Here is a 15,441-nt window from a genome sequence, read left to right on the forward strand (position 1 = left end):
TGTATGCTATTCTTGCAAGGCAGTGTGTTTCTCACCTGATGCTCTTCCCCCTGCCTCCTGCAGTACAGAGCAGAGGATGACTCAGTCCAATGGAGGGGGGAGGAGGGACTTACCTGCAGACATGAGGCGAGAGACACACTGCCTTGCATGAATAGCACACGACCTTGGGACACACTGTTACTTCAGGCAGGGTGTCAGGTACAATTACAAGTTTCATTTTCTGGTAATAGTAACTCTCAATTTTTGAGCTGAAAAGTTTTGTGACACAAGTAAGTATAGTGCTGTTATTAGGCTTATTAGTGAATCTGGTGACAGGTTCCCTTTAAGCCATTGTAATTCATGAATGTACTGGGTTCACTGAAGAAAAAAAGAGGTTCTCTTTTTAGCTAATGTTTAATCCATATGCGGTTTCACTTGATGCCATAAATGCCCCATTCCTCAAAATCATTCCCTGGAAAAGGAGTGGATGTTCACATTGAAAAAAGTTGCTGAAATATGAGGCGTTGTTCTTATTAAAACCAATTAATTTGAACAGTAACATTTTGGCACCCGACCGCTATGCAAGATTCCAAAGACTCTTCTTAATAATAAAAATTCTACAAGCAATAGTGGCACCGAGAAATGTCCTGGTAAATGTAAAACATTAGTAAAACAATGACATTTCCTTTTGGTTTCTGTCACACTTGGTGGTCTTCTACCATTGTATTGGTAAATGAACTGGCTTCTATATATCATCTGCTCCTCCCACATAATATACATGGTTTTAATTATATCAATTTATTTTCCAGATGATCTGAACTTCTCAGGCTGTATTTATACAGATTTATCATTCAACAAACACTTAAAGGGGTTGGCCACTTTACTTTGTTTTTTGTAATGTGTGTGTAAGTGTGAGGGGCAGGATATTAGGTAATTTACTAACATACATCTGTTAAGTTTTGCTCTACTTTCTTGATCTGTAAATGGAAGCCTCATGTCCTTTACTTCATCAGTCAAACATTCCTGTCCATAAAATGGCTGCAGATGGAGGGTCATGTGATCTCTCTCTGTCCATGAACAATCACCCTGCAACGACCTGATGATAGTATTTATGAGTATAAGATCAAGGTCCTGGCAGGGGGCGATTGTTCATGGACAGAGAGAGATTTTTATGCAGGAATGCAGGAATTTTATGGACAGGAATATCTGGCTGATGAGGTAAAAGACGGGAGGATCCACTTTACATACCAAGAAAGTGGAGAAGAACTTAAGAGATGTGTGTTGGTAAATTACCTAAAATCTTGCCCCCCATTACAAGTAACATGAGTTAAAGTGGTCAACCCATTTAAATAATTCAGTGGTACTAGAGAATAAACATTGTGTATCTTAGAGAAAAGGTCCTCTTTCTCCACTTACCTATCATCTCCACAAGCCTCCTACACTCATCATTCACTCTCAGACCTAAGATAAACGTTGCCTTAAAGGAGTTTGCCTTTGTTTTACTGTCCTAGCCTAGTGTGGTGTTCACAATTAGGCCTCATGCACCCAAACATATAGGTTTGCCATGACTTAGCCGCAGTTTGTGGAACCCCTTAGACTTCTTTTGGGCATCTTCACAGTGCGGTGTTGGTGATTTTCTATGGACATCAGTGGGGTGAGTGGTGCTCAACCGCTGATGTCAGTCAGGCCGAAAGCAACAGCCAACGGTCCATTGCTTGTGGCATCTTTGTGTTCATACGGCCTTACACTGTCCATTACATCTCTATAGTGTGCTCCATTCTGCTGCTTCTCATAGTGATCGGCTATTTCACTCTGTAGTAGAGACTTAGGCCCCTTCTACACTGGCGAGTATGATGCGATGAACTCGCATCACACTCGCAACGTGTGCTACCCGGATCACACAACCCGAATGCTGCAAATCGGTACAGAACTCAGCATCTCAGTTCAGTTCCGGTTTGCAGGGTTCGGGCCGTGCGATCCGAGCAGCACACGTTGCGAGTGTAGAAGGGGCCTAAGGAGTCTGGTTTCATTTTATAGAGCTCTATGGACTCTGTGAAGAGCTATACTACTGCTTGCAGAGACCCTAATGTTCACACACAATACACACAGAAGAAGTATTGCAGAATTTGAGCATTTTCACTGAGATGATAAGTTCTCAAAACCCATGTTTTCTAAATGGGGTCAATGTGTTAAATGCCACATTTGATATAATCTTCCTGCTTGTGCATTTGGATGACTGATAACATGAACAAAGTGGAATCTAAGCAATCAAAGATGGGTGACCCGTATTAACATGAACAGAAAAAATCAGAAGTGAGAGCAAGATCATGGACAAATCTGCCAGAGCAGTAACAAGTGCCTTAGTGTATATGTGGGCATATAGTTTAATGTATACTTACTGTGGCTTATTCATCCGTACATCAGGATATTCAGATGGATAGCTGTAAAATGCTAACTCTTATTTATGACAGTATTTTTTTTTATATAACAGAAATTAGCAAAGGGCCACACTAATGGTGGTGTGAACAGGGCCCTACCTGTTATTTCAGGTGTGCATTCAGGTAAACAGGAAGTGTAGTGTTATACAACTTGTAGAGGCTATTTTTCCACCAATTTTCCTTTCCGCAGGCTCCCTTTCTAATTCTCAATTTTTCCTTAGCTAATGGGTAGAGTCCAGCTGCAATGCCGTATCCTATACACATGGATAAACAGTTAGAATGAAGACCTGACCGGTGTTACTGTGAATCATGCTGCAGCATGGAAATGGCAGGGAAGCCACTTCTAGATTAGAAAAGACAAAAAGTCAGACCAGTTTTAATAATTGGCACAGCCGAAATTGAAATCTATGCCTGTCCCTGGCTAGTGTAGATTTTAGCTACAGCCTGCACAGTTTTCTGATACAGTTATAGTTGCTTTGACTTGCCACAGGGTCCCCACCCTTGCCCACCTTATTCCGCACCCACCCTAAAAAATGTAAATGGTGTACCAAAACATTGTACACAAGGAACAATACTGTATATCAATCCCATTTTCTTGTTAGTATAGTGCTGCACAGAATGTTTGGAGGTCATACGCAACGATTCAATATACATAGTGGGAATCACCCTCCATGAAACTTTTGATAGCGATAAAGATGTATTTCTGCAGAGCACTTAAGGTCAGGCTGCAGACCAGACAAGATGAGTGCAGACCTGACCAGAACAATCTGGTCACATGACTTGGAGTCTACACTGTAGACCAAAGCACACGATGGCCGATGGCTACTTCATCTTATGTTCTAAAATAAATAAATACATTTAATAAAAGGTGTGCGGGCTAAATGCAACAACTATGGTGCTCCTGAGCCACCGTCCGTAATCTGAAGTAATGCATTGATTTTGTGTGCCACAGAACTCAATAAACCTTTGGGTGATTCCTCTCTGTGTTTTCTTCTAGATCGAGCAGCAGCCAATATATGAAACCAATAAATACATGTACTTGTACTTTGTCATATTCATCATCTTTGGATCTTTCTTCACGTTGAACCTTTTTATTGGTGTGATTATAGACAATTTCAATCAACAAAAGAAAAAGATAAGTATCTAGAAAATGTTATGTTTAGCTTCTCTTTAGATTTGTTGGTCTACACTATTGATTTACAAGAAGTGTCTGAGAGCACAACTGTACTAGATGCCCATGGCAACCAATCAGCTTTCATTTTCCCACAGCTGTTACTAAAATACAAGCTGCGCTCTGATTGGTTTTCATGGGCAGCGATAACACTTCTACTTTCAGATACTTGTGATAAATCTCTGCCTAAGTCTCTGTTAGGTTTGTGGATTTGAGGTCAGTTTTGGCTTTAGTCAGGCATTAGGAAAATGGACTTATTCCAACTTCGACAGAGAAAATATTTAATTATATGTCATGAGAAAAATCCACCACCTTTGGATTTTTTGGCATTACATATCAGGACATGTTTTTAATATTGTATAATTTATTAAATTCTTTTATAGAAGTTTTGAAAAGTTTATTCTTTTTAATCAAATAGATCTATGTTATATTCCATACGAGTACCCTTTAATAATTAAAAAGCTATTATACATGACTCTTTATAGGGGAGATGGCACTACCTACAACTGTGAGGTTATAGAGCTGTGGTTCTATCTATCTATCTATCTATCTATCTATCTATCTATCTATCTATCTATCTATCTATCCATCTGTCTATCTACAGTATCTCTCTCTACCAACTGTACAGTATCTATCTCTCTCTACATCTATTTAATATTTATCTATCTCTACCATCTATCTATTATCTATCTCTACTATGTATCTATCTATCTATCTCTCTACCATCTGTCTATTATCTATCTATATCTACCATCTATCTCTCTAAAAATCTATCTATTTCTCTACGATCTATCTAGTATCTATCTATCTATCTATCTATCTATCTATCTATCTATCTATCTATCTATCTACGTATCTACCTACCTATCAACCTATCTACCTATCTATCTACCTATTTATCTATCTATCTATCTATCTATCTATCTATCTATCTATCTATCTATCTGTGTATCTATCTCTCTACCATCTATCTATTATCTATCTATATCTACCATCTATCTCTCTATCCTCTATCTATCTCTCTATCCTCTATCTATCTCTCTATCCTCTATCTATCTCTCTATGATCTATCTAGTATCTATCTAGTGTCTATCTAGTGTCTATCTAGTGTCTATCTAGTGTCTATCTATCTATCTACCTATCTATCTATATATCTACAAATTGGAAAAAGCGAGCAGCACTCCAAAGGTAGAATTCAAAAGTTGGTGATCTTTATCGAGGCAAGTGGCAACGTTTCAGAGTTGGACACCCTTTTCACAAAGCTGTGCGGACTTGAACTTTACTTTTTGTATCTATCTATCTATCTATCTCTACCATCTGTTTATCATCTAAATATCTATCTATCTATCTATCTATCTAACTATCTATCTATCTATCTATCTATCTATCTATCTATCTATCTATTTCTCTCTACCATCTATCTATTATCTATCAATCTGCTTCTGTTTCATAGACTTGTACTTTCCTCTCTTTAAAATATTGCTGGGATAATATTTGCCATTTTATTCTTTTCCAAACTTTAGATCTTTGCTTCATAGGAGTCTGACATAAACCATTAACTTTCACAGACATAAAAAAACAGAATTCATAAAGCCGAATCAGATAAGCGAGAATATTTTTCAAAGAGGCTTTTTCCTGTAATGACTCATCTGAAACTCTATCTCAGGTTGAGAAAGATAGGGAAAATCCCTTTAGAAAAATATCACTATTTTATCATCAGCCCACATGCGCTGATAGACAGCGAAACAGCTGTAAGGCTTGATATTTAGCAGCTATACAGGGAAGCCATTCATACATCCAAAGCATGAATATTAAGAGAGACTGATAATGTGACTTTACGCATTATATTACATCCTAGAAGTGATTTTTATTAGGTCATATTTACTTTACATGAAGGGTGTGATATATGAAAAAAGTCAAACCGATTTAAACTACATATAGAAACTGGTAAACTAATAATAAGGTTATAAAAGCAAAAAAAATATTTGAGCTCTCAACTATTCCAGTGTTTGCCTTGTCCTTACATATATCCCAAACTGTAAACAAACAACCATTAACCCATTAATGACTATTCAATTTCAAAAATACGTTTTCTTTTTAAATACATTTTTCTCCCCAGCCATTGACACGGGGGTATTCGCTCATATAAAATATTTAAACCAACCTAATATAGCAAAATAGAGGAAATACATAAACCCAATCTCATCAATATATATATTTTATTTGAAAAAAGTTAAAAGGTACAATTCATAAAATCAGGATGACTGACTACAAACACAGGCGCTCACAATGACGCTACATTACAAAGTTTGAGCAAATAAGCCACTTTGCATAATCTTAGATGCTTAGAAAACTGAGACACCAAAATGACTAATCTTATATCAAAGCTGAATAGCAAATGTTTATAATATAGCAACACAAGTCGTGTACTTCACAAATGAAGCATGCATCCCATAAGACCATCTGGTCTGCATTACTATTACACCACCATTATGATACAGCTTAAATTAATAGAGTCTGCATACCCAAAAGAGCCGTGTCACCAGGCGTCATCCCCAACTTGTGTTTCTGCGACACAAATCTAGGGAAGTATGTCCTTACATAGTCGGACATACTGCTACTGGCTAGAGATGAGTAGTTCCGAACTTCCCATTCGATTCAGGGTTCTTCCAAAGAATCTCCCCTATTGGGCCGCCAATGTGTTTGATACTACATGAAGCATCTTCTGCACTTAAGCTGATACATAATTTTTAAGAAAGATCTGCTGTTCATTGTTGGTCTGTGAAGGTTGAATTCCAACCATTCCCATAAATTCAAACAATTAAATTGACTTCTATATATGGGGTAGACACGTGTAGTTTGGGACGTTCCCAATACAGAGATGACTAAAAGAGCTTTTTTTTCGCTAATGGCAAATAAGTGGTTAATGGCAGATAGAAGTCATGTAGAAGTGAATGACATCAGTATTTTTATTTAAAAAAATGCTGATCTTTGCAGAAAAAGTCTAAATCACCATTTTAAAGTTAACCATCCATGTTGAAAGTGCTCTGAAGCCTGCCCCCAAAGTGGCACATGGGTCATACGAAAACTGAAAAGTGGCGCGGACGGGGAATTTATATTCATAGATTCATAATATATCTGGGCCATTTACTTACCTGGTCCTGTCGCGATCTCCGATCCGGACTGTCCGACGAGGATGAAGTCCAGTGTGATTCACCAAGATAGTGCGGCCGAGATCCTGCATGTGTCGCTTCCCCGCTCAGGTCCGTGGAGTTCACCTTCTTTTTCCCCGTGTATGTGAGTGGATGTCTTGCCACACATCTTGACATGTTAAATCCCGCCCCCAATTTGCATCGTGAGAAATCCGGCGCCGATGCACCAAAATCTGATCACGTGCGACAAGATCCCTGGCGCTATCCCCGAAAACGTCAACCCGATGGAAATGCGGCCGTGAGACCTTAGTAAATTATTTCAGGTCAATTCTTTGGACAGATTTTTGGCCATGTGCTCCCTTTTAGTGGTTACTAAACTCTGACTGATATCATATAATCACTGATAATAATATAATAACATTTAATTCTCAATTCCCTCTTTTCATTGTAAAATAAACTGTTGAATGAGTTTGATTCTCATTGAAGGCAATAATTCAGATTTTACAGGAACATTCTGTTATCCGCTGAAGCGCCAAGGTCACCATGGACGCCGCTTTTCTAAATAAACACTAAAAGTGATATTGTAGCGAGCTCAAGTGTCCAGACAAGGGAGAAGTGAATGGCTCCAGGTGTAAATCTTTCTCTGTAGTAAACACAGAAATTACATTTGTGTTCAGCACTTTCTACAAATATATAATTCTTTTATGACTTCTGCAAAGCAAGAAGTGGAGATGGACGGACTCCACCTGGGAGTAGTTCCAGTTCTTTATCAAATCTGACTCAGAACTCAAGATGTTTGTCTTAATGTTTTCATGGGCAAATCAAGACGGCCACACATTTACTTGCCCTGGGCTGTGTGAAAATTCTTTGCCATACATTTACTTCCAACCTTTAATACCAGAACCAAGTCCCTTCTGATGGCTTTCAGTTTACCAATCTTCAACAATCCTCAAGGACTCCTATATATGTGTGTTGAGAACTGACACACACATATGAAAAGTTTAAGGCTGGGTAATCAAAAGTTGGTGAATTGTTTAGGTGCTCCTGGGCCCCCTAAAAACCTTGAGTCTTGGCCTGTCGGACAAACTGCACTTATCATTATCCACTACTGGCTTTTTTGGCCTCTATGTTACAGCTAGAGCAATATGGGATTCTCAGTATTTTCCATGGATTTTTATATTATACAATATATCACATATATCATAACATATCATATCACAGTCACGTGCAGAACCTTTAAACCCCCAAATGAATGGTGCGGCTGGTCCTGCATGGGCAGATGCTTCATTTGTTCTCTGTGTGTTGTACTTAGTATCAATAGAAGCGAATGAACATGCATAAAATTGCTGTTTGTTCATTCATTTGGGGGGGTGCAAGAGACCTTTGTTCTCATGATCAGTAATAATCCTTAAAGGGTATCAGCAATGTATCATTTATCTCTATACTGTAGTATGGATTGATCTCATTTATTATTATTTGTGGGAAAAATAAAAGCAAGTAGGTATTTTTTTTCTTTATGTTAATTGTGGTAATTGTAAAATTGTAAAAAGTTGTTGTTTAAGCAATTAATAACTCATCACATTATTTTGTAATTAGAGGAATTTGATACTTGAATTTCCCCTTTAAAGTATTTTTTAAGTGAATTTAAGATGAAGTGTTTTTAAATATCCCATGTATTCAGTTTACAATGCTAGAAAAAGCTCATTAGATGCAATATAAAAATGACATCTCCATAAATGCACTTCGGTTTGACCTTAGATTATCTTCTACAAGGGAAAAATACAAGGGAGTATCGGGAAACAAAAATCAAGCTGTTTACATATTTTTCATAATAATAATGATTATTCTTGTTTACCCCATTACTTAGGGGGGCAGGATATTTTTATGACAGAGGAACAAAAAAAATATTACAATGCTATGAAGAAGCTGGGGTCAAAGAAGCCTCAAAAACCAATCCCAAGGCCACAGGTAAATTATGATGATTATTACTACAACTATTACTGCAACTACTTCCATTTTTAACATTTTTACCACTCAATTATGTTTTTGTTAGAGTATAAACATTATTAAAGATTTTAGAGTTATGGAAAATTAAAAGATAAAGAAAAAAATGGACTTACCTTGCACAAGCTCTTCATTCCCATGATGTGGGTCCTGGGCTCAATGTTTACATCACCAGCCGGACCAGAACTGTCTGTGAATACGCAGATGCTGTCACCATCCAGTCTGTGGTCACTCAGTGGTCACAGAGCAGGTGACATCATTGAATTTTAAGTGATCTGTTTGAGTGGCGCACTCAGCGTAAATTAGAAAATGAAGAAGTTGTTGGGAAAGTTTTATTCGGATTTAGAATCGTATGGGCACAACCTGATTGCTCTGGCTTTATGCACTTCTGACCCACAGCATCAGTCCTAATATTACATAATGGGGGCTATACCCTGAAATGCGTTGTGTCCATACGATTCTAAATCCAAATAAAACTTTTCCAACAACTTCTTCGTTTACCCATTTCATTGAGTGTGCCACTCACACAGTCCACATTTGAAATTCTACTACTTAGATCCTGTCCATTGTGGCAATCGAAGATTGATCTGAAATATGAAGATGATCTCTTCCTGCTGAAAGTGGGACCGGTTGACATGTGTTTAAGATTCTGTATAGTGTTGTGCCTATACAAGCACAACCTAGGATGGTGAGCATATCTCCACCTCCCACATACACCACAGATATATCTATACAATTCTAAACTATTAGCGCTTTCTCCTTCATCTCAATCACTGCTGAATGTTATTGTTCTCCATCCTGACCCAGTGAGACCAGAGGCTATGGGAACTCTTGAAGGGGGCACATTAACAGGGTTTAGATTCTTTTGCCATTTCTGTCTTCACCTAATACCTCTGCATTGGCTGTGTACTAGATTTGATACTTGAGGTTCACTTGGTTATATGCATACATTCTAACATTTGAACTCTGTTTTACTTATAGAACAAGTTTCAAGGATTTTTCTTTGACGTTGTAACCAAGCAAGCCTTTGACATAACAATCATGGTCCTTATATGCCTCAACATGGTTACCATGATGGTGGAAACTGATGAGCAGTCTGAGTACATTGAAGATTTATTGTACAATATAAACTTGGCATTTGTGGTCATTTTCTCGGGAGAAGGTGTATGTAAAATCTTGGCGCTCAGGTATTACTACTTCACAATCGGTTGGAACATCTTTGATTTTGTGGTGGTGATCCTTTCAATTGTCGGTAAGTAACAATACTTGGTAAAACTTTCAGTGTGATATATATTAGTGCCTAAAAATGTAATACCAGGCCGTTTGCATGGACTGCATGGACTTCTATGAGACTTCCAGGATGGAATTAAGCATTCCCGATGTCCCTTTCTGAATGGGACTTTTAGCCCCCCATTCTGCTGATCAACAGGGGTCTCAGTGGTCCGACATTTATCCCTAATAATCCCTAATACACATGCAATATGTTTTACATCTTCAGTGATTATATGTGGCAGTTGTTGTGACTTACATAATTCTCCTAGACAAAAAAACTGAAAAAAAAAGTTGTCTTCCAGTTCTGCCTGTTCTTCTTTAGAATGTGTGTAATTGCCATGTGGGTGATCATATTAATAAAATGTCAGCATGTGCTTTAGATTAACTGCAGAAACCGTAAAATGTATTCCTATAGTCTTTGATTCATTTCATTATTTTGTTGTTTCGCTTCTATACCCCCATCTACAATTCTTAGAGATTTTTTTTTGTGCAATTGAAAATTATCATGAATATAAAAATCCTTGTTTTCTCATACTCTGCTTACAATGTTGCTGATGAGAGAACAAGGTTTTAATCCATATAGTTCACATTTAAAGTGCCACCCTTTCTGCTTCTACTGTTCCCCTTGGCTCCCAATTTATTTTTTATTGGATTTATGCAAAGATCTGTAAGTCACAGACACACCCCCCCCCTTGCATTTTAAAAGTTGAGGGCAGAGGAGCACATGTCTATAACTTTTAGTAGCCATTGTAGTAGAGTCCTCACCAGGAGGTCAAATAGAGGCACCAAGAGCAGAATAGAGGGAACCAGATGTGTTAAATATTCATGCACAGTCATATTTTGTCTTCTGGATGGAAATCTACCATAACATTCAAGCAGGATAAATCAGGGACCTTTACTCATAGATCCATCTTCCATCTATACTTGGCTGTCCATGGCTGTCTTCCTTTTAAACTCAACTTAAAAATTATGCTAATTATGTTCTGTTAGAAGATAGTGCTTATAGAGTATTATAGCCAGACATAGGGCACTAAGGTTTAAAACTCACTGCTCAAAGCTATATAAACAAACAAAGGAAGAGAAGCAATAAGCTATATTTAGAAAACAAGAAAACAACGCCTCCTTTTGCTACTTTGAAAGGCAGCCCCTTTAACACCAAGCATGACTTACAAGAAAACAAGCCAAACCAGTATATCTATTCCAGAAAGAGCAGATTCCCAACTGTAGATAACACTGTTTCAACCTGTTCTTCAGTACAGCATAGGGAACTGATTTGGAAGAGTTAGAGACTATTGACTAGGGTCAGGAAGCAAGAGTTCTCCTTATGGAGAGTTTGCCAATTAAGGCTGCCTTATAGGCGTGTGGAGACTTATAGCCATTAATGCTCCACCAGGAAATTCTGGGAAATATGCAAATACATTTTCCAAGGTGGTAAATGGAAAACAATGCCTCCTTTTGAAAGGCATCAAGCATGACTTACAAGAAGCCTAGAGACATGATGTGGGATTTAGCCAAACCAGTAGCAAAAGGAGACCGCTTTTTCCACCAGCACTATTTGAATTATTTGCATTAAAGTAGTAGCATCATACTATTTGACATCTGCTAAATCTTTAGGAAAGCAGTGCAAAAGCGCCATATAAGCACCTGCAATGCTTTATTTAGTTGGTTGATCTATGTTGCTATATCATAGTCAATCCAGCTAGTTTTAATGTGTACATTACTTTTTGTTTTCCAGGCATTGTACTCTCAGACATCATCAAAAACTATTTTGTGTCTCCAACATTGTTCAGGATAATACGTTTAGCGCGAATCGGACGTATTCTACGACTGATCAGAGGAGCCAAAGGAATAAGGACTCTCTTGTTTGCCTTAATGATGTCCCTCCCTGCTCTTTTTAATATTGGCCTTTTGCTTTTCCTTGTTATGTTCATATATGCCATTTTTGGCATGTCAAACTTTGCATATGTAAAGAAAGAGGGTGGGATTGATGACATGTTTAACTTTGAGACATTTGGAAACAGCATGATTTGTCTTTTCCAAATCACAACATCTGCTGGATGGGATGGTCTTCTCAGTCCAATATTAAACAGTCAGGAACCTGATTGTGATCCGTACTTGCCCAACCCTGGAAGCACTACTCTTGGAAATTGTGGAAATCCTCCAGTCGGAATTGTCTTCTTTGTTACATATATTATCATATCATTTCTCATTGTAGTTAACATGTATATAGCCATCATCCTGGAAAACTTCAGTGTGGCTACGGAGGAAAGTACAGAGCCTTTAAGTGAAGATGACTTTGAGATGTTTTATGAAGTCTGGGAGAAATTTGACCCAGAAGCAACACAGTTTATTGATTACTCCGTCCTTTCCACATTTGCAGACTCTCTCGCTGAGCCGTTACGTATACCGATACCAAATAAGATTAAACTCATTGCAATGGACTTGCCTATGGTTAGCGGAGATAGGATTCACTGCTTGGATATTTTGTTTGCATTTACCAAAAGAGTTCTTGGAGAATCTGGTGAGATGGATACTCTTAAAATACAAATGGAGGAAAAATTTATGGCGGCAAACCCATCCAAAATTTCTTATGAACCTATTACGACCACTTTAAGGCGTAAACAAGAAGAGGTGTCTGCCTGTATCATCCAAAGAGCCTACAGGAGGCATTTGCTTTACCGTTCCATGAGACAAGCCTCATTCCTTTATCGTCACAGGTCATGTGACGATAACATCATCGAAGAAGATGCCCCAGAAAAAGAGGGTCTTATTGCCATCATGATGAACGAAAATTACGGGCGTCATCTGGATAAAGTGGAATCTTTGTCTTCGACTTCATTTCCACCTTCTTACGACAGTGTAACCAGGGACACATGTGACAATATCACAATGGAAGACTCCTCGAAAAATGACGAGTCCACAGATTGTAAAATATGCGCAGACAGAGACAAAGAATCGTTTGTATAATCATTGTTTTTTGATATTGTTTACAGAATGTTACGATGTACAAGTGCACAACCGTTCTGGCAGCCTTCATATTCAATTTATTTGCTAATAAAATGAATAACTTTTCAACTGAACTACTGGGAACGAATGCTTTACAACCGTTGGCTCAATCTCAGTCAACTTTGCTTTATATTTCTACATCAAGAACTTATGCAGCCTAAAAAGTAATAACAGTGGCGTGGTTATGAGTATGCTAATGTGTAAGAGTAATGCAATGTATCTCTATACACAGACATAGCCTGACTGTATCCATTCATTTATGGTCTTATACTAGTGTGTTTAGTAAAGGTTCTATATGACCTTGCATCTAAGTTAAATCCAAATATCACAAGCTGCTGTAGCAAAACTATATACACTTACTGTATATGTCATGAATGGTCTTTCATAAATTTATATTTGATATTTTTTTTACTTACAAAAAAAAATCTCTTTTTTCCAAGAGAGAGAGAGAGAGAGCAGATAATTATTTAAATATCTGCATTATAAACTCTCAAACAATGTAAAATAAAATTTAAAAAAATAGAAAAAAAAGAAAAAATAAGAATTCTTGGATCGTGCTGCTGAAAATTGTTACGAAACATTTGAACTGTTTTATCAAGCTGATATGTAATTGCTTGGCATGGGTAATGCAAATAAAGCTTTTTTTAAAAAAAAAAAAAAGAAAAAAAAGGGAATAATAAATGTGTAATAAATAATAAGCAAACCTGGATTATCGAATGTGTCCAAAATCAGTTTAGAAGTTTAATCGTTCCTTTTTTTTGATTATTTTTTTACGGTACTATATTGTTATTTTTGTCTGTTTTTTTTACCTTAGCACATATCCCAAAAACGTAGGGAAAATGGGTCTCTGGTGTAAGAAATGCTTTAGAGAAAATGTGATCTTGAGGTCTACAGCCACCAATAAGAGTTTGGCTTTCATTACTATAGACTGCACTGAAAAAATATAAAGGAAATGAAGCTCATTGTATCTGGGCTCATTTCTTTTTCTTTTTTTTTTTAACAATTTTTACCATGTTTTTTTCATCTCTTTTCCCGACCCTACAATTTTTTGGCCATTACTTTAAATTTCTGTATACCAAACTCCCTCAGGGCTTCTCTCAATACATAAGCTCTCATCTCACCATTCTACCTAGAACGTCTATGCAATGTTTCTTCCATAGCTTTATCATTCTTTGTTATTTCTCGTGTCATTGTGTATCCATCTTTCATGTTTTCTTGTCTTCCACTCATCATCAGTCCATCAATAGTCATGTTTCTGCTTTCCACAACCGGGAGTAGGAAAATTTTAAAAAGCCATGTTGTTGCATGATGTGGTTTAGATCAAATGTTTCAACTATTCTTAGTTGAGGATTTCTTTAAAGTCACTTATTACATGGGTATTTCTTCGAAAACATGACAAATGTTAAGTGAACCTGAGGACTACAATAAAGAGAAAACTGTGTTACAGATAGAAAGTAAAACTGATGATGAAGATTATTCTACTAAGGACCTTCACCATCAAAATCAAAGATGTTCTATAGTGGAATCTGTTTGGTTGTTTAGTGATATAACTGGAATCATTCAACTTGTTGGTACTCTTTCATTTAAGTCTCCGTCGTAACTAAGCAGAAACAACAACACAACAACAAGTGGCCCAATCTCAGACATGATAGCATGGAGAAGATACACTTGGTCTCATTGTGTTGACTCCGTCTACTCACATACCATGTGCATGTGGCTTTGGCATGGCAGAGGGGACTTGTTCGCACCTTTTCCTGTAAACACAATTTTCTTGTTTCAAAAAGTAAACAAAAAAGCCATTTCCTCTTCGAGTGAGGCAATAAATTCCATTGTCAATGTCATTTACAGTTTTAAGTTGTTTAATGACTGTTTGTGTGACTTCTTGACATTAATTGTTTTGTTCCAAAATGTATACAGTTCTTGAATTTATCAATTGCATCTGCTGGCATTACTTTTTTTCGCTAGTTGTCCATTGCCCTTACTGTAAGAAACCATTTCTATGTTGCACATAAAAGTTCACTTCTGTTCTTAAGTGATGTCCACTTGTCAACACAGCACATGTAAGGCAAAGTCCCCTTGGGGACTTCTTGTATTGACCTTGAATATACTTGAATAAAATTATCATTCTTTTTTTACCTCCATGGCTCTTCTTTTTTACCCACTTCTGATGAATGTTTTTCTACTTCTATATAATTATATTAAATATTTACCATGATACTATTATACTTCATTTACTCTCCTTTTTTGCAATATGTAATATACCATACAAGATCCCCTTCACTTGAAAGAGCTTTTGTCCTCCAAACATTTTTAGATGTTTTCGGAAAATATCAGGTAAAACTAAATTTCCAATAAGCATTTGAAGACTGTATAACTCTACGGGGTAGTTCCTGGCCCTGTATCTTCTGTAGATTCTAAT

The 15,441-nt window shown here is 37.2% G+C and overlaps 1 protein-coding gene across 12 annotated transcripts in view; it reads left to right on the plus strand.

Moving 5' to 3' along the window:
* The window catches only part of LOC140133559 (sodium channel protein type 5 subunit alpha-like), a 286,670-nt gene extending 271,513 nt beyond the window's left edge, over positions 1–15,157 (plus strand). For all 12 annotated transcript variants that reach the window (XM_072153872.1, XM_072153881.1, XM_072153869.1 and 9 more), the window contains 4 exons: positions 3,415–3,556; positions 8,608–8,708; positions 9,726–9,996; positions 11,752–15,157. In XM_072153872.1, the coding sequence (XP_072009973.1) occupies positions 3,415–3,556; positions 8,608–8,708; positions 9,726–9,996; positions 11,752–12,983 (1,746 nt within the window). In that variant the 3' untranslated portion in view covers positions 12,984–15,157. The remainder of the gene's footprint in view (positions 1–3,414; positions 3,557–8,607; positions 8,709–9,725; positions 9,997–11,751) is intronic.
* Positions 15,158–15,441: the final 284 nt, after the last annotated feature.

The sequence above is a fragment of the Engystomops pustulosus genome, chromosome 5 (genome assembly GCF_040894005.1).
Source record: "Engystomops pustulosus chromosome 5, aEngPut4.maternal, whole genome shotgun sequence".
NCBI classification, from domain to species: domain Eukaryota; kingdom Metazoa; phylum Chordata; class Amphibia; order Anura; family Leptodactylidae; genus Engystomops; species Engystomops pustulosus.